Source organism: Mandrillus leucophaeus, unplaced genomic scaffold (assembly GCF_000951045.1).
Source record: "Mandrillus leucophaeus isolate KB7577 unplaced genomic scaffold, Mleu.le_1.0 Scaffold320, whole genome shotgun sequence".
NCBI lineage: Eukaryota > Metazoa > Chordata > Mammalia > Primates > Cercopithecidae > Mandrillus > Mandrillus leucophaeus.
The window spans coordinates 2,272,539-2,292,319 of record NW_012103366.1 but is presented as its reverse complement, the minus strand read 5'-3'; the positions used below and the strand labels follow the sequence as shown (position 1 = coordinate 2,292,319).

The window sequence follows — 19,781 nt, the reverse complement described above, 5'->3', positions numbered from 1 at the left end:
GCTTAATGAAGGATTACATTCTGAGAAATACATCATTAGGTGATTTAGTCATTGTGCAAACATCATAGTGTACTTACACAAACCTAGATGGTATAGACTACTATACAAATAGGCTAGAGCCTATTGTGTAGTTGATTACAAACCTGTACAGCATGTGACTCTACTGAAGACCATAGGCAATTGAAACACAATGGTTATTTGTGTATCTAAATACAGAAAAAGTACAGTAAAAAGAGAGTGTAAAATACTTTTTTTTTTTTTAAAAAAAGGGTAGACCTGTATAGGACACTTATCATGAATGGAGCTTGCAGGACTGGAAGTTGCTCTGGGTGAGTGAGTAGTGAGTGAATGTGAAGGCCTAGGACATATCTGTATACTACTATAGGCTTTATAAATACTATACACTTAGACTACACTAAATTTATTTTTAAACTTTTCCTTCTTCAATAATAAACCTTAGCTTACTGTAACTTTTTTTACTTCAAAAACTTTTTGACTTTTCTTTTTCCCCCCTGAAGACAGTGTCTCTCCGTTGCCCAGGATGAAGTGCAGTGATGCTATCATGGTTCACTGCAACCACCAATTCCTGGGCCCAAGCAATGCTCCCACTTCAGCCTTCTAGATAGCTGAAGCTACAGGTGTGCACCACACCACCTGGCTTGTTTAATTTTTGTAGAGACGAGGTTTCACTATGTTACCCAGGCTGGTTTCCAAATCCCGGGCTCAAGCAATCCCCCTGCCTTGGCCTCCCATAGTGATGGGATTACAGGTGTGAGCCATTGTACCTGGCCAACTTTTTAAACTCTTTTGTAATAACACTTAGCTTAAAAGACAAGCACATTGTAGAAATGTACAAAAATATTTTCTTTCCTTTTATCCTCATATTCTATAAGCTTTTTTCTATTTTAAATTCTTTTTAACTTTTTAAACTTTTACAAACACACCCCATTAGCCTAGGCCTACACAGTGTTAGGATCATCAATATCACTGTCTTCCACCTCCGTGTTCCACTGGAAGCTCTTCAGGGGCGGTAACATGCATGGAGCTGTCATCTATGATAACATTGTCTTCCTCTGGATACCTCCTGAAAAAACTGCCTGAGGCTGTTTTACTGTTACCTTTTTTGTTGTTGTTAAGTATGTGTACACTCTAACAATAACATAAACCAGTGACATAGTTGTTTATTGTCATTTTCAAGTATTACCTAACATACATAACTGTATCTGCTATACTTCCATACAACTGGTAGCACAGTAGATATGCTTACCCTAACATCACCACAAACACAATACATTGTGCTGCAATATTACAAGAGCTAAGGCACCTCGAATTTTTCAGCTCCATTTTAATTTTCTGGGACCACCATCATATATACACCATTGTTGACTGAACGTCATTCTTCAGCTGTGACTGTAGTGACTTCCAATGATAATTGTTTTATCCCTGCTTCTTCCTAGGTGGCTCAGGATAAAAATTAAGTCTCTACCAAGTTCTGGCATAATCCCTAATGAAAACAGAATTGTAATTCTGGTCTGTATTTTCTAAACATTACAGATACATTTAGTTTTGAGCATTTCATAGACTATGTTTGCATCCTTCTTATGTATTCATTTGGCAGGGTTTAGAAGGAGCATGGTTTTAAAGAGGACTTATAATCATTTCCTGATTTTGAAGATGTACTTCTGGAGAGTACTCTCACAGTTAGAGGTGAATCTGATTTTGCTAAGTAACAGCACTTTTGCTTTCTGTCCCTTGCAAAAGCCCCAAAATCCCACAAATCACTAAAGAACTTACTCAAATAACCAAACACCACCTGTTCCCCAAAAACCTATGGAAATAAAAGGAGAGAGAGTAAAATAAATCGACTGGTGACACAGATCCAAAGCGTTTTTTCTCAGAAAGATGACTTAAAATATGGTCACAAAAATTTTAGCCAATACCAACTCATCAAGTATGGTCTTGGGGGAGGTTCTTTTAAATTCCATGAGTCCCAGAATCTCAAAGGTAAAATGAGAAGCATAATATAATATGAAATGTAGCTGTTTGATCATATAAATCTTTATAGTATACAAATACTTTCACATACACTACCTCAAATAATCCTTTCGTAGCCATTTTCTACAAATGAAAAAATCGAGGCCCAAAGAAACTAAGAGAATGTCCACAGATTGGAACCACTATTTGAGGACTTCCTGCCATCACTCCTGATGCTATTATTTATAACTCCTTGATAATGTTTTAACACTTGAGCTGCTAAATTGGATCTAGTGTGTGATTAGCACACATTTTTTAAGTTTGAATGCTTTTAGGCAAACCATGTACTTTCCAGCTCAGTTCAGTCTTCCCACTACTACCAATATTATCAATTCATGTGTGTGAGAAATCATTCCGTGTTTATTTTCCTTGGGTAATAGTAATCACCTACTTGAACACTTGGGGTCTTAGCCATTTGTTTTTTCTTAAGAGCCTGATCAATATTCAATAGCAACAATTTCTTTAAAAGTCCTCAAAAGAGGCCGGGCACAGTGGCTCACGCCTCTAATCCCAGCACTTTGGGAGGCTGAGGCGGGTGGATCACAAGGTCAGGAGAGGGAGACCATCCATGCTAACATGGTGATACCCGGTCTCTACTAAAAATACAAAAAATTAGCTGGGCGTGGCCACTGCACTCCAGCCGGGTGATGGAGCAAGACTCTGTCTCAAGAGAAAAAAAAAAAAAAAATTCCCTAAAACAGTCTATGTGACTTTGTACTGCGATTTATAACCAGATTTACTAAGTGGTTAATTATGATAACCCAAACTTTCTTTTGCACTCTTCAAAAAGGCTTTTTGCATACTCTATTTAATGGTGAAACTAAAAAGTGAAAATACAGATGGGCTAGGCAGTCTATACATTAAAAATTATTAGTAATAAAATAATTAACCAGTGTTAAGTTCTACTGATACTGTAATAATGTATTGTTTCAAGGCAAAATAAATGGAATATTTGGTGTATGGATTACACAATACTTCTTTTCCCCTTGGCATAACATAGAAGATCCATTTATAAGAGACCCATTAATAGTCAAAAATGTTTATTTACAAGAGTAGAGTATGTCCCCTTATCCTTGCTCAAGACTCTAAAGACATCTAAGATTATCTGAAACCACTCTTCTGAGATTGTACCAATAGCAAATGTATTCCACAAATTCTATAAATTTTAAAAAAAGAACCATGTGAATGCCCAAATTATGACGGCATCCCAAAGAACATTCATGGGCACATTTCTGACACTGTTACTTAGCATATAAAAACGCACACTTCAATGGCTAGGTGTGATGGCTCACACCTGTAATCCCAGCACTTTAGGAGGCAGAGGTGGGCAGATCACAAGGTCAAGAGATCGAGACCATCCTGGCCAACATGATGAAACTCCATCTCTACTAAAAATACAAAAAGTAGCTGGGCGTGGTGGCACACACCTGTAGTCCCAACTACCTGGGAGGCTGAAGCAGGAGAATCACTTGCACCCAGGAGGCAGAGGCTGAAGTGAGCTGAGATCACGCCACTGCACTCCAGCCTGGCCAAAGAGCAAGACTCCATCTCAAAAAAAAAAAAAAAAGCACACTTCAGTGAACAATATCTGAATGAGCATTGTATTCCAAAGCTTTCCTGCAGAACTATCAGTAAGAGATTCTCTGACTTCTCAGTGGAATTTTAGTTTCTCAATCTTGAGACCCCAAAACATCCTTCTACTTGTTGCATAAATATAATGGAAAAAATTATTAGCTCACTTAGGCACCCTGAAAACTAGTAGTATGTATTAACAAATGATAATGGTCTAAATTTTTTTTTTATAGCATGAAAAGGTTAAAATCACGACAAAGAAGCCCTTTTGAACCTTGCTTAGATAGCTTACTGTAAACACCAGCTGAAAATAAAATCAACAGTCAAAACCTGTTTCCTTTTCCCCCAATTTTTTTAGTTACAAGTAAAATGAGAGCCACTAGAATTATTTTTCAGAAAACTTACCACCAGGGGGCAGTTCACTTGTAATTTAGGTAAGATTCTAATCTGTCAAAATTTAAGAATCTGAATAATTACCAGTAAGTAGAAAATGAACAAAGAATGATTTTATAAACCTGCTTCAAGGTTATTTGAGAATTTTAATGCAAAGATTTAAAAACATTGATGCTACTGAAAGCATATTACTACTGTATGTAGGTATGTATAAAATTAGAGCTGCCAAAAAAACCATTTCAGAGTAAGTATAAACAACACAAAAACCCAAATAGAGTTGTACTAAGTCTCCTTACAGATAACTTTGCCACAACATTAAAAGGCAAACAACAACAACAAAAAACTCTCTGGTAGGTTATTAGGATGTTTACTTACTTTGAAAACAAACTTTTTTATTCCCAGCAATATATCCATATAATTAAAAACATAACTAAAAATGCAAAAGAGCACAAATTAAAATAATTTCCTTGAAATGGTTTCAATATTTTTCTTTTGTTTTTTAAAGGAGATGAAGTCTTGCTGTTCTCCAGGCTGGTCTCAAACTCCTGGGCTCAAGCGATTCTCTCACCTCAGCCTCCCAAGTAGTCGGGATCACGGGGATGCAACCACTATGCACAAAGTCCGGATTCAATATTTTTCCAAGAAATGTTTCTTTTGCTTATATTTTGAAATTCAGGACTGTCCTCAGGACAGGAAAATATGAAGTTCATTAAAAAAAAATTAATTCAAAATAAGCTCAATAGCACAAGAGCCCAAAAAGGAAGTTTAGCCATCCAGATAAAGTGTTTTTTGTGTTTTTTTGTTAGTTTTTTTTTAAAGGCCGTTTCTAAACACTTCAAAAGATGAATTACATGCTTTGGGTATTACTAAGTTGAACTGCCAAACACAATACTATGAATTCATAGTATCAAGACCCATTATTTTAAAAAAACCTAAGTATTTGACTGTATCTTTTATAAATTAATGACCAAAAAAAAGAAAAACCTACTTTATTCTGGATCACTACAAGTTCTATTTCTGTGTCTTGAGAGTCTTGGTTTGTTACTTAAGTGGAATGGTCTATTACTGTTGGAACGCTAGACAATAATGGTTGTAAAGCTCCGAATTTGTAGGGTTTAAAAAAAATGATACAAACTACTATTTTTTTAAAGTATATAAAATTTTAAAGTAAACCTGTGATTAAATTCACAAACTCACAATCTAATTACTTGATATTTATTAATAATTGTTTTAAGGGCAACTTAATGACGACAATGGTACTAATACTAAATTTATCTTAATTTAGTGGCATAGCCTCAACTTACCCCCACCCCCTTCTTTGGTTAATGGGACTCCCTTCCTTTGCAGAACTTAACTACCTCCTATTCTGTTTCTGGTGACACCACCAACCAAAATCCCATATATTCAGGTTTTTAGGGAAAAATAGTTGGATACACTATCTCCACTGGGAGAGAGACAGTAAAAAGTAGAAAGGCAAAATCTCCTTCTATAACTTCCCCAAGAGGGACATGTTTATCTCTGCATTTTCCTGAGGGCAACAATATAGGGAAAGAAGTCTTCCCTTTACTAAAAAATATTGGAATTTCCCTCCTTTCATAATATATTGCAATAAAATCACGTAAGCCTTTTTCCTATCAGGGCATTACTCTTAATCATTTCTAGTCATCCAACCTAAAAGACCTATGATAATTATCGTTAACTTTTTATATTGATCTTAAAAAGCATCTGAAAGAGATACATAATCAAAATTTTACTAAGTGATTTAAAATAACATGAAATGATTTAAACCAGGAGAAAGGAAAGTGAACACGGATGAGGGTAGGGCACATTTGACCATATTCAAGGATTGTGAGGGCTGGGAGATAAGAATATGGAGGTTCATTACACTAATCTTTGTGCACGTTCAAAATGTGCCATGATAACATAAACTTTTAAAAGACCTTTGTTGACACACCAACTGCTCAGACTGATAATTCTCAAGGATCTCAGTGCACCACTTGTTTGGAGTTTCTCCATTCAACCAGCCTTGAGGAATAAAATATTTTTCCCTTCCCAAAGCTCAGAATTATTTTCTAAACAGCCCCAAATATTTCCATATGCTAAAGAAAAGAGCATTATGAATCAATAATGCATATGTCCCTAAGACCTCACACTATTAAATCTTTAGGAAATCAGTTTTCCTAACACTCTATTTATTGTGTTACCACTTTTTCCCTTATGTAGATAACTCATTTACTAATTAATATTTATTCACCTGTCAGAATTGCCTTTATACAACTGATTTCCATAATGCCTCTTAGATTACAATCTCCAAATAGACAAGGACTTAACTTCCTTGTACTGTGTATTGCTTACTGCCAGTTGTTAAAAAGCCACAGAAAATTCTAGGTGTCAATTCTAAACACCTAGAAGGGAAATATATTTCTCTGTTATCCTGCGTTGACTGATGACTTTGGATATACTGCATACTGTGAACCATTATAGGGCTATAACTCATCTCTAGAGTATAAATTTCACCAGATTAAGAAAAAGTACAGAATCAAGCAAACAGCTGAGACATCAACGTAATGTTTTTTTCCTTTTTTTTTTTCCAGTTACACCTTAGATCACATTTTTCCCAGTTTCACATCAGACCTCAAAATCACGGCATCTCTATTATTTGTGATGGGCTGAGGATAAGAGAAGTGTGTTCGAATTCACCTTATTCTAACAAAAAGGCAATTAAGTTCAAAGGAAAGCTGATTTCTAACTACAAATGTTCTTAGTTCTTTGCAAGATAACATTTTTATATCTGCTTAAATCCAGAGAGATTTTTATTCCACAATTAGACTTTAACATCAATAAAATCTTAGATATAACAATGCAGATGAACAATTTAATTTGCATTGAAATAAATATTAGACATACAAAGCACATACAGTGAAAAAGGGTCACAATAAATTACAAGTAGAGACATTATTTCCCTCAATCACCAAAGAAAGCCCTTGATACTTCCAATTTCACACCATCAAATTTATCATTCTTGCTGATTTAAGCAGAACACAAAACAAATATGGATCCCAGGGCTTACTTTCACAGGTACCAGCATGGATAATTTACTACCGTGATCCAATTTGGAAATCAGTAGGGACCAGTAAATCGCTGCATAAAAGAGTGAATGAGGTCCTTTTTCCTTAGTGTCAGCAGGCTATGATTATTATGTTTATTAGATTTTCTTGAAAGGACTTCACATTTTCTCAGATATGCAGGAGAACTATATTTCCCCTCTGAGCTCTACATTAGCATTTATGTGCTTTGGTCTTGAATACAGGGGAATGAATTTTTCAATTTATTTTATAAATTTATATAGTCTGGATAGCATTGGCCTGAAGAATGTAACCCTCCAACCTGTACAATATTAGATATTAAAAATGGATTCAAGAGAAGTTACTAAGAAATGCTGACATACTGTCTATACAAATTTTTAGTTCAATATATGCCATTATATAAAGCACCAAAAGTAATGCATTTATAAATCAAACCATTTTTTATGACCCTGTTTCTAATCTTTGTAACCCTTTTACATTTGTTCCAATATACACACATCATAAATGATACTTGCTCAACACTTCACTGATTTGGTCTCAACTTAAAAAAATACATATGTAGGCAAAAATTAATGTCAAAAGGAACTGTTCTAACAGTTACAAGAGAAAATAGTAAATGTTTGGAACTAAACTGTCATGAACCAAGAAAAAAAAGGTTAGTTTCAAAGTGCTAAGCATATCAAGTGAGTAGCTTCAGAAAGCTAGATAGAATGAAATGATTCTTAGGCCATTCTTTCTCCTGGAATATGAGCTAACTGTTAGATCTCAGCAAAGATATCCACCTATAATTTTTTTCCTATTGTTTTCTAAGAAAGGAATCTGCTTTAGATTTTAAAATACTGTGCTTTCTTATCTGTTGTGACATCAACTCACATTGCAGGTCAGATTTCCTACATGCACAAGAGGAGAAAGGCTATAGAGTTAATCCATCACACTTGAATATGTTCCTTCTAAAGAACCCATGTGAACATCGCCTTAGAACATAAACATTTCCTAGAATAGTTATTACCAGGAAACCTCCCAAACTCTTAGCAGCTCCTTTCTTCTCCTTCATAGAAGATCCAATCATAACTTTCTACCCTGAATATAAGACTGCTCCTTAAAACAATCTCTGGAAATAACTCCTAGATTTACACAGGTATGCCTTTGGTATACTAAATGTTGAGCTATAATATCATATAGTCTCTGGAATTCTCCTAATCCTAGAGAATTCCAGTGAGTTGTTAAGGGAAACTAGTTGTCTCAGCCAGGCTTAGTGGTTCACACCTATAATCCCAGCACGTTGGGAGGCTGAGGAGGGCAGATCAGTTGAGGCCAGGAGTTCCAAGATCAGCCTGACCAACATGGTGAAATCCTGTCTCTACTACAAATACAAAAATTAGCCAGGCATGGTGGTGCATGCCTGTAGTCTCAGCTGCTAGGGAGGCTGAGGCATGAGAATCGCTTGAACCCAGGAGGCAGAGGTTGCAGTGAGCCGAGACTGCACCACTGCACTCTAGCCTGGGCAACAGAGAGAGAATCTGTCTTAAAAAGAAAAAAAAGAGAGAGAGAGAGAGAGAGAGAAACTAGTTGTCTCTATAAAGCCAAGCTTAATTTTCAAATCTAGGTACCATTCCTCATATAATATCTACAAATTTTATATTACTATCAAAAGTCTAAATTTTAAGAGGTTGAACTGGCTATATCTAGTCTACCTACAAAATTATAATGAAAACATTTTAAGTACTATTTTCCTACACATCTGAAAATGAAGGAGAAAGTACAATTTTATATTAGTGTGTTTCGGTGATTTAGGCACTTAGCATGAAAAGAAAAAACTGGATAGACCACGATCTTAATGATGTCACTCCAAATTGGGCCCTATTTTACTGTTTTCCTAGAAAGCACATATTGACAGGGTACTTCTTTTGAATAATTCAGTATTTTAAAAATGTAGGCTAGGTGTGGTGCCTCAGGCCTGTAATCCCAGCACTTTCGAAGGCCGAGACGGGCAGATCACGAGGTCAGGAGCTCAAGACCAGCCTGGTCAACGTGGTGAAATCCCGTCTCTACTGAAAATACAAAAATTAGCCAGGCATGGTGGTGGGCACCTGTAATCCCAGCTACTTGAGGGGCTGAAGCGGAAGAATTGCTTGAATCTGGGAGGTGGAGGTTGCAGTGGGTTGAGATGGCGCCATTGCACTCCAGCCTGGCCAATAAGAGTGAAACTCCATCTCAAAAACAAACAAGCAAGCAAACAAAAAATGCTTAATACTTTTTCAATCTTGAATGATTACATATTTAAAAGAGTGATGGAATTCAGGGACTTAGTTTTATGGCTGACTCAGCACTTTTGGTGGCATTTAACCTTCAAACACGCCATGTGAAAACGGGGGGGCTACCTGAGGAAAGAGTGCCACCTACTGATTATAAACGTAACTGTCCGTGGCTACTTCTTCCTTGAAGTTTTCATTTCAAAGTGTCAAAATTAGTCTAATTTGTGTGACAGCTTTGAGACTGTCAGATTCTAAGGAGGTTGAGGAAGGAAGAGGTGGTGGTCAGAACAACTATGTTAATCAAAATAAACTCCTAAGCATTAGCATTAGTTAAGGTTCTTCACCTTAATCTCTCAAAATTAATGTTATTTTGAACTAAAACTTTAAAAAAAATCTCTCAGTTCTACTTGTCTTATTACACATATACTCATCTTCTTTTCCAGAAAAAATAATATTCATGTCCTAAACTTAGAAACCTAACCTGAAGTTTTGATCTGGATTTTTAGGAAGGAAGTATTGATAATTTCATCATTCTTAGCTCTATAACAGAATCTATTAATTTTTCATAATTTTTAGTTTAATATTATAGCTGGCCTTGATGTTCTCTGTAAAGGACATTCTTAAATATTCAAGTCTAACTTTCCTTTTTTCTTTTTTTTTGAGACGGAGTCTCGCTTTGTCACCCAGGCTGGAGTGCAGTGGTGAAATCTCACTGCAAGCTCACTGCAAGCTCCGCCTCCCAGGTTCACGCCATTCTCCTGCCTCAGCCTCCAAGTAGCTGGGACTACAGGCGCGCACCACCACGCCCGGCTAATTTTTTGTATTTTTTGTAGAGACGGGGTTTCACCGTGTTAGCCAGGATGGTCTTGATCTCCTGACCTCGTGATCCGCCCCCCTCGGCCTCCCAAAGCGCTGGGATTACAGGCGTGAGCCACCACGCCCGGCCAAAGTCTAACTTTCTTTAAAAATTCGCTTGCTTTCTTTCTTCCAGGAGGATCTACCTCTGAATTTTATTCCAAAAAAAAAAAACCAAAAAAAAACTAAATACAAATTGCACTTAATAAATTTCTCTTTAGACTAATATTAGAGTTTAAATTAATAAGGTACCAACTATACAAAAGGACAGAGAATCCTTGCTAAAATAAAGTAGATTTTGTATAAGGCTTCCATCTATCCAAAAAGGTTTAATATTTAAGTGCTGGAAGAACAATGGTACTACACCATTTCCTGAAGAATTAGACACTCTGGATGTTAAATGAACTTCTTTTAAACCTGTAATTAACAATAAGTTGAACGATGCAGTAAAGAGTTAATTTCTCTTACTACATTCATTCTATATATTGCTATTTTATTTCCTTAATTTTAATTTGATAGGTATACATGTTAACACTGTAATTTCAAATTCCAAATCAGCTGGTTGTAGATATTTCTATTGCAGAATTTCTAACTATGAGTTCATGCAAACTAAACATCTAGTAATGCTTAAATTGTAAAACTTACTTTTTCATGAGTTTAAGAGTACCTTTTTTGTATATTAAACCTTCCTTTAAGAAACAAATCTGTTTCAACTTGTCAAACATGAGTATATCAGAAATATTGTAATTCTGCTATAATGACACAAAACCTCAATTTAAAGCACAGTGTTGTTTTATATTGCAGTAGTTTTAATGTTAAAATTATTTTTGTTAAAACCAACATGGATTACTGACCAATTATCTTGACCAACAGTACTTTTCAAAATAAAAAGGAAAAACTCAAAAAAGAGACACACAGATCTTTAAAAGATAATCATGATTTAAAAAAAAATCATGGATCATGGTATAAACAGAGCACACAAAAGGAAAATAAGAAATGAAAAAAAACTGTTGAAATTCAAATAAGTTTTATACTTCAGTTAGTAGTATTGTTCTGGGGCTAATATCTTACTTTAGATAAACATTCTACAGTTATGTAAAATGTTAACATGAGAGGAGCTGAGTAAAGGGTATGCAAAAGAACTCTTCTAGGCCAGGCGCGGTGGCTCACACCTGTAATCCCAGCACTTTGGGAGGCCAAGGCAGGCAGATCACGAGGTCAGGAGATCGAGACCATCCTGGCCAACATGGTGAAACCCCATCTCTACTAAAAATACAAAAGTTTTGTATTTTTACAATACAGCTGGGACTACAGGCATGGTAGCGTGCACCTGTAGTCCCAGCTACTTGGGAGGCTGAGGCAGGAGAAGCACTTGAACCCGCGAGGCAGAGGCTGCAGTGAGCCAGGATCACGCCACTGCACTCCAGCCTTGGCGACAGAGAGAGACTCTGTCTCAAAAAACAAAAACAAAACAAAAAACCTCTCTTGTACATTTCCGACTCTTCTATAAATCTAAAAGATTTTTTTAAATTATAGGAAAAGTCTTCAGCTGCCAAAATTTCTTGACATAATTCAAGACTTCATTTTTAAAAACATAATTAGAAATCAGTGTTATGTTTACTTAACATTATAGTCATTTTATTGCTCTAGAAAATTTAGTTTCTAAAACCATTAGATTACTTATACAGTGACAATAAGACTAGCCACATACACACAAAATCAACTGTATATTATGAGGCTGCTTCTCCAACTTTGTGGACAAATATTACAAAAATACAAAAATAGCTGATTATAGTTAAGCTATCAAGTATAATTTTTCATGTATTTATCCTAAGAATATCCCCTTTTTATAGATTAGGAAGATGAACAAAAATAAAACTAATGTTACTGATAAATTACTAATGAATGTATTTGAGAAATTCAAATTACATGCAGACAAAAACTGGTCACAAAAACCATTACACTACTCTACTAAAACTGTACAATGTTTTAAACATTTCCAATCATGCAACGGTAACGAAGATCAGCATGTATTTTATAAAAGAGTTGATGGGAGTTCAATGAACAGGATTTAACACATTTTACAACCCAAATCAAAGTTGCATAATACATCCAATTCCCCTAAATTTATCTATGCATTAAGAGACTGAAATGCACACTATTCCCCCACAACTCCTCCCCCTACTCCATTCCAATCAATTACCTTACTTATAAAACCTTCCATTTAACCTTTTAAGTCAGATTTGATGGGTAAACATGTAATCTACAGTATACTCTCCATTATTATTTCAGAAGAGACACACATATAGTCAGAGGCTAAATCTTCGTTACATTCCTTTCAAAAGGCATCTAAACTGTTTCAATGGTCAATGAAAATTTAAGCCTAAGAAACCAAGAAAACTGGCAGTCAAGATTCTGAACTAGGTAGTTCTACAAACTATAATACGAATAATCTATATGTCCGCATTAGTAAAAGAAGGATTTCCTATTTGAGAACTGTTTCTCAATGGCTCTCTGAAGGGAAAGCTGTGTCACTACTGCTTTCTGCTTTCAATGGCAAGGTGACCCCAAATATTTATCCAGTTGGCTAAGAGGCTTACAGTTGAGCCTTTTAAAAAATACTCAAGGCCACAGAAGTACTTATGGAAATAAAATTTTAGAAGGTCGTAGTTTAAGATACACAGAATTCTTCTTATAATAGTACATTCAAAACACATCTGTCCTAACAAAGCAGCATAAAACCAATTAAAAAACAATTTGAAATTAAATACACTGAGAAGTGTTAAAATCATTAACCAAAATTACTGAATGGTAGAATACTGTCTCAAAATGTACTGAATTCACATATGTTTATCACCATAATGAACTCATGCCAGATATCAACTCAGGTTACCAATTCGGTTGAAACAAATTTTAGAGCTATTTTTACAAGAGAAATAAATGTACTTCATGATATAGGCACAACAGCATCTTTTTTAAAAAATTGGTATGTGTATCACTAGATACAGACTTTTTAACCATTAGCAACACAGCGCAGTAAAATTTTCTCAAAACTTTTTAAGCTTGATTTAACATGCCAAGAAAATGATTATTTTTCCACTGAGATGCATTTATGTAAATTATGTAAATTGGATTGAGGTCAGTGTAACACCTGGAATTTACAACCCCTAGCAGAAGTACCAGCTGCTAATAATGCTTATACTATATTTGTAGCTTAACTAGACGTTAAACTACGGAACTGTTGGTGCCAATCTGCTTATAAAGGCAATGCTCTGGAGACAAAGTCTTCTCACAAACAGTGGGCAAGCAGGTTTCATTATTATGTGTTCAACAACAATCCTCAGTTCATTAAATAAGGTCCTGCAAGATAAAATAGTTTTCTTTGAGAAACACAAGGAAAAAGCAATACACAGGCTTACCTCATTTTATTGCACTCCACAGATATTTCATTTTTTACAAATTGAAGGTTTGTTACAACACCGCATACAGCAAGACTATCAGCGCCACCTTCCAACAGCATGTGCTCACTTCATGTCTCTGCGTCACACTTTGCCAATTCTCCCACTATTTCAAATGTTTTCATTATTACTGTATCTATTATGGTGATCTGTGATCAAGCTCTTTGGTGTTAGTATTATAACTGTTTTGGGGCACCACAAACTGCACAAATATAAGACAAAGCACTTAATCAAGGCCATTTCTGGTTGGTCTCTTTCCCTCTCCTCAGACCCACCTATTCCCTGAGACACAATATTGAAATTAAGCCAATTAATAACCCTACAATGGTCTGTAAGTGCTCAAGTGAAAAGAGGGCTCCCATGTCTGTCACTCTGGATGAAAACTAGAAATGATTAAGCTTAGTGAAAAAAGCATGGCTAAAGCCAAGACAGGCCAAAAGCTAGACGTCTTGTGCCAAATAGCCAAGCTGTGAATGCAAAGGAAAAGTTCCTGAAGGAAATAAAAAGTGCTATTTCTGTGAACGGATGAATGATAAGAAAGCAAAACAGCCTTATTGCTGATAGTAATGCTATTGCACACTTAACAGACTACAGTAGAGTGCAAACATAACTTTTGTATGCACTGGAAAACCAAAAAATTCATCTGACAGCTTTATTGTGATATTCACTTTATTGTGGTGTTCTGGAACCACTCCCACGATATTTCTGAAGTATGCCTCTAATGCTAAACAAATGCTGATGAAGGAATATATCATAGCCATTAGAATTTGAAGTAAAAGAATAACTAGAATTCATTGTAGAGAAAACACAAAATACACACAATGAAATTCTCAAACTCAACATCTACATCTTTTATGGGTGGAAACAGTCATTTAACAAAGGTATTTAATAAGTGGCTAGCTCTAAAACCTCAGATTATATTTTTAAAATTATGTATTTTGTCTTTAGAGTCATATTTTCACATTTAACTTACGCAATTTCAACTAGTTTTTTAAAAGAGAACAAGAAAAAAATATATAACATGGGCACTGTTATATACTTACTCACCTACTATTTCCCTAAATGTACATATTTCCCCTCAGAGATTTCCTCTTCTGTAAAATAATTCTGAGTTGTGGTGAAGTTTAAATATGACACAGATGTTCAGTAAATGTAACTTCCCAGTTGGATCATTACACTGAACTATGACTCTTTTATGCCTTCAGACTAAAGCCCAAGTCCTCAACGTAACACCCAATACCCTCCACAATCTAGTCTCCATCTAATTTTCTGTCCTATCTCCTGCCACTCCCTGCCCTCGCTCCTATCATGGACTTATGTTACATGTTTGTGCCCAAAACCATGTGGGCTTTGCCTAAGCCTTAACTGTGCTCACTGCCTACAAAGTATTATTACATACTGTACACATCACATACATAATACAGGCTAGTATACACAAAATCATGTATACTGTACTGACATTTATAAGTGATATGAAGGATCATCAAAGGTAATTTTAATCATTCACGATTTTCACCTTATGTGTTGACTCATCCTGTATAAAGATGCAACTCCTATTCTACCTTTCTGTGTCCTCTTTTACTTTTATGGTTAGAAAAAAAGCAACAAATTACTTTTCTAAACAAGTATTCAATATGCTTGCACAGAAAGACAGAAATAATAATATTTGGAGTAATGCATAATTTTCCAAAACCTGACCTTCCTGTATCTCCTGTCTTCGTGAGAGCACCATTACAACTCTCTTAGGCTTCCAGGCCAGAAACCCGCGGGTCTTTAACTTACTCTTTTCTCTCAAGCCCTAATATCCTACCTCCTAATACCTTTCATATTTGTCCCCTTTTCCTTTTACCACTGGATTAGTTCAGGCTCTAGACTACTCTAACAGTCTCCAAATTGGTATTTTTCTTCTCTTGGTGAGCTTGCAATCCATTTTCTGGAATATTTCTAAATCAGATTTCATCATGGGGGTTCCCAATCTCTCCATGTTACAATCTTCAAAGGCTCTCCTTATCTCAAAATAAAATCCAAACCCTTTCATGATGCAGTGCTTTCTACCATCTACCTTTCTGGACAGAAATATTTATCAATCCTCTATATACTTCCTGAGCTCAAGTATGCTAAGCACTTTTCAGGCACCCATGTGTCAGAACTCAGATTCATTCTTTAAAGATTTGGCTTATGTCCCCACTTCCTCAGTGAATTCTCATTTGTCTCTGTCTGTTCTCTATACTTTCAGAGCACCTTCATCATCACACTGACTTACATAGCTGTCTAATTTACTCAGCAGTGAATACCTCTGAAAGAAGATATTTTAATTCCACATAAGTTCATCAACATACAATCCCTGTTTTAACCAATCAGTCAAATGAATAAAGCTAGAAGATATGAGGACTAATGAAGTCAATCATCTTCACTAAAGTCACATAGCTAGTTCTTTTATTACTGGCTGCATCACTGGCACAGACCAAGTCAGAAAGTTTCTTAACAGCGCGGACAACAGAACTTTGAGCAATGATAAAATTGTTGCATATCTGTGCTGACAGACCAAGTTACAGAGTTCCTTAATAGCACTGACAAGAGAACTTTGAGCAATGATAAAATTTTTGCATATCTGTGCTGACTCACAGTTTCCACCAGCAACATATGGCTTTTGAGTACCCACGTGAACTGTGCTCAAGGGAACTGAGTTTTAAGTTTTATGAATTTTATTTAAATGGTTAAATGTGGTTGCTGTGCTGTATTGGACAGCACAGCTATAGACAATCTGTACTAGATATCCAAAAAGAACTGAAACCACCAACTTGAGAATAAATATCATAGTGAAAATGGTACAAACTGTGAATACAGATGGTCTCAAAACCTTTAATTTAAAAAAGTGTAGAATTGAAAATATAGTTTTATAGCCTGTTTATCAATATTTACAAGTTGAAATATTTTCCATTACCTTTCCAATAGTTTTGATTAACATGGGTGCTTGTAAGAGAGCTTTGAAGATGTTTACTAGCACATATTTGTGTTATCTTGATTCACCGCTATTCTTTCCTTTTCAGTCCTCTGAAAACTAAATTCTAGATGTACTAATATGATTTAAGGGTATATGGAGAAAATGGGAATGGAGAAGGAGGCACAAAGAAGCACAGAAAAACAAATGTGCTGATTAAAATAACAGATGTCAGGGCAAAAAACTATAACATAATGTCTGAAATGAATATAGGGACCAGAAAGAAAAAAGGCTAAAACTCATGAAATCAAGTAAAAATGAATGTTAATTTGCTACCACAGACTCATTAAGAACGAATGTCTAAAGTAAGTTCTATTTTAGAAAGTATTATAAAAAAGACATTGTCTATTAGCACAAAAACACTCTGAACGGAAAATCAGATCATAGAATAACAAAAATAAACTAGTAAGAATGTAACAGTCGAAGTACTTTTAAAATATTACTTCACTTCACCCCCAGAAGGAGTTATTTCCTCTACCAGTGAAGAAATCCAAATTTAAATAACTTGCCTACTCACACAACTAGTTAATGATGGATCAGCATTCAAATTCAAGTTCTTTTTATTGTACTCATGAAAATATAATGTACAGATTGCTGTAATGCACTTATTGGATTTCTGGCTGAATTCTACTCCATTATTTTAAACTTGAAAATAGACTATGTTAATATTAGTATCTGAGTATCATTTTTAAAGCTATTAAAAACATTTATTCATTTTAGTTTTACTCCAATGCTTGAGATCAGAATGTATAATTTAGTGTATATTAATTTAAGCCTCCATTGCTGAAAACTACAGTAATTCCCTAAAATTTCTCTGCTTCCCCATTTTTCTGCTTCAAACTCTTCTGGCACAAGACTATCAGAAGAATATCTGACCATGTCAAAACCATCATTCCCATTCACCTAAAAGATAAATTCCAAACATCTTACCCTAAAACTCAAGAAGTTTTATAATATGGCTCCAATATACCTTTCTAATCTTAGCTCCAGCAATTCACCATTCAGAATCTCCATTAGAGTCAAAACAGCTCTAAATAAAGTTCCTCAAATATGGCCTGTGCTTCTCGTCTCTCTTGCTCCTACTATTTCCCCACCTAAAATGGTTTTCCCTATTTTCACTACTCAAAAGTTTTATTCCTCCCACAATCTTAATTTTGTGAAACCTTCCTGGGCTCATCTATCTTCTGGCCCAATGATATCTCCCTTCTGTGGACTGCAGTACTGATATAATAAAGCAAACATATGGCATTCATTACCTATTGGATAGTGAATACTGTATCCTAATCATTGTTTACGTAATTGACATGTGTTTTCTTCCTTCAACTAGGAAAGTTGAGAATGAAACCTATGTCTTACACATTTTAAAATTTGCTAAGTTTTAGCAGTGCTGTAGAGGTGGCGTAGATAACCGCAGTCTCTGTTTCCAAAAAGAAATACAACCACTTCCTCACCAACCCCAGTACATTCTAAGGCCTACAACTTAAAATTACCGAAACACTGCTTGCTTCTAAATTCTAACACATTAGCTAAGTAACTCTTAAGAATTACAAATACTATATATTCATAATACTCTCAACAAATAAAACATGCATAAAATAATCATCAGCTTACCGACAATATGGATTTCTTCGAGATGAATATCGAAGAGTAAGAAATCTATAGTATATAAAAGGTTGGAGCAAACTTCCTTGACCACTGAAATAAAAAAATACAAGGGTGATAAATATACATTATTAATTCATGTGTATGCTCTCAAAACTTAAAGGCAATTCAACTGGAGAATATGTGTATCTTCATTCATCAAATGGTCATAGTGAAATCTATCATGTCTGAATCCAAGTTATCTTTGGATATAAAAGAATGTATATGATTGGTAAAGAGTAAAATGTTAAATTTTTACAGATGTATTCTTGTATGTACCACTTTTGAAATTTTTTAAAATACCAAATAAATCAGAAAATGTTACATAAATACTTCCATAATTACTAATTGATGAAATCAAGTTGTAAATCTTCATAAAATATGCAAATAAAAAGTGACTTATTTTATATATATTAGAAAAAAACAAACACTCCCCCGCCAACCACAAAAATTACACTGGCTCATTAGTAAATCTACATAGCCTATACTATTTATTGTTCTTGGTTAAAAAACACAATTACAATACCCCAAGAATTATATATATGTTTATGAAATACCAAGTCTGGAATTCTTCCCTAAGAAAAACTATCTGAATTAAGACATTCACTGAAATAACTACAAACAAAATGTGGCAACAACCTAATGTGAAGCAGAATTAAACAACTTACATTACGGTGAAGCAGAATTAAACAACTTACGTTACGGTTATTTAATAGATTTAACATGCAACTACCTAGAATCTTGGTTATGAAAATTACATAGCAACTTTGAAAAAAGCAGAATATAAAACTATACATATTATTACAACTATATTTTTTAAATTGGAAGAAATATATCAAGATGCGAAATGTGTTTTATTAGGTTAATTTTTTAGCCTTTTCTTCTAAATTGTATTACTTTCGTAACAAAAATAATTTACACGATTACAAACTTACCGCTAAACAAATGCAACATCCATTTTCCCCAATAATTTGACAAATTTTTATCTTTTTAAAGTGTAAATGTAAGAGACACAACACAGAAAATAGAAATAGAAAACATTCACTTAAAAAACAAGTTTCCCATCATACAAATTAGCCCTTTCCTCAAACTTATACCACAGTCTCAAATATGTCCTTTCAGAAATGTATATATACAAGTGTATATAATGACTAACACTAAGATAGTGCTCATTTTATAATTCACTAAATCTGTTTAACAACTCTAGGACAGAGATGGTTTATCATTCCCAAAAAACTGAGACAGAAACATACCTATGTCCTTACACACACACGCCCCACAAATATAAATGGAGAATACCCTACACAACTACGTTTAACTTATTATATCTTGGTGATTATCCCATATCACAATACATAAATCACCTAAATCTTTTTTACAGCTTCAAATATACCATCTAATGCTTGGACTATTATGTAACAAACTCCCTACTAATGAATATTTGGGTGGCTCCAGTCAATTAGAAATAAAGCTACAAAGATATATA

The 19,781-nt window shown here is 34.8% G+C and overlaps 1 protein-coding gene across 1 annotated transcript in view; it reads right to left on the bottom strand.

Moving 5' to 3' along the window:
* Nucleotides 1-6,573: 6,573 nt before the first annotated feature.
* TMEM33 (transmembrane protein 33) overlaps nt 6,574-19,781 on the bottom strand; it is a 26,431-nt gene continuing 13,223 nt past the window's right edge. Inside the window, exons 7-9 of the mRNA XM_011987988.1 lie at nt 18,266-18,349; nt 10,297-13,555; nt 6,574-9,983 (exon numbers count right to left, since the gene is read on the bottom strand). Coding sequence (XP_011843378.1) covers nt 13,426-13,555; nt 18,266-18,349 — 214 coding nt within the window. The 3' untranslated portion in view covers nt 6,574-9,983; nt 10,297-13,425. The remainder of the gene's footprint in view (nt 9,984-10,296; nt 13,556-18,265; nt 18,350-19,781) is intronic.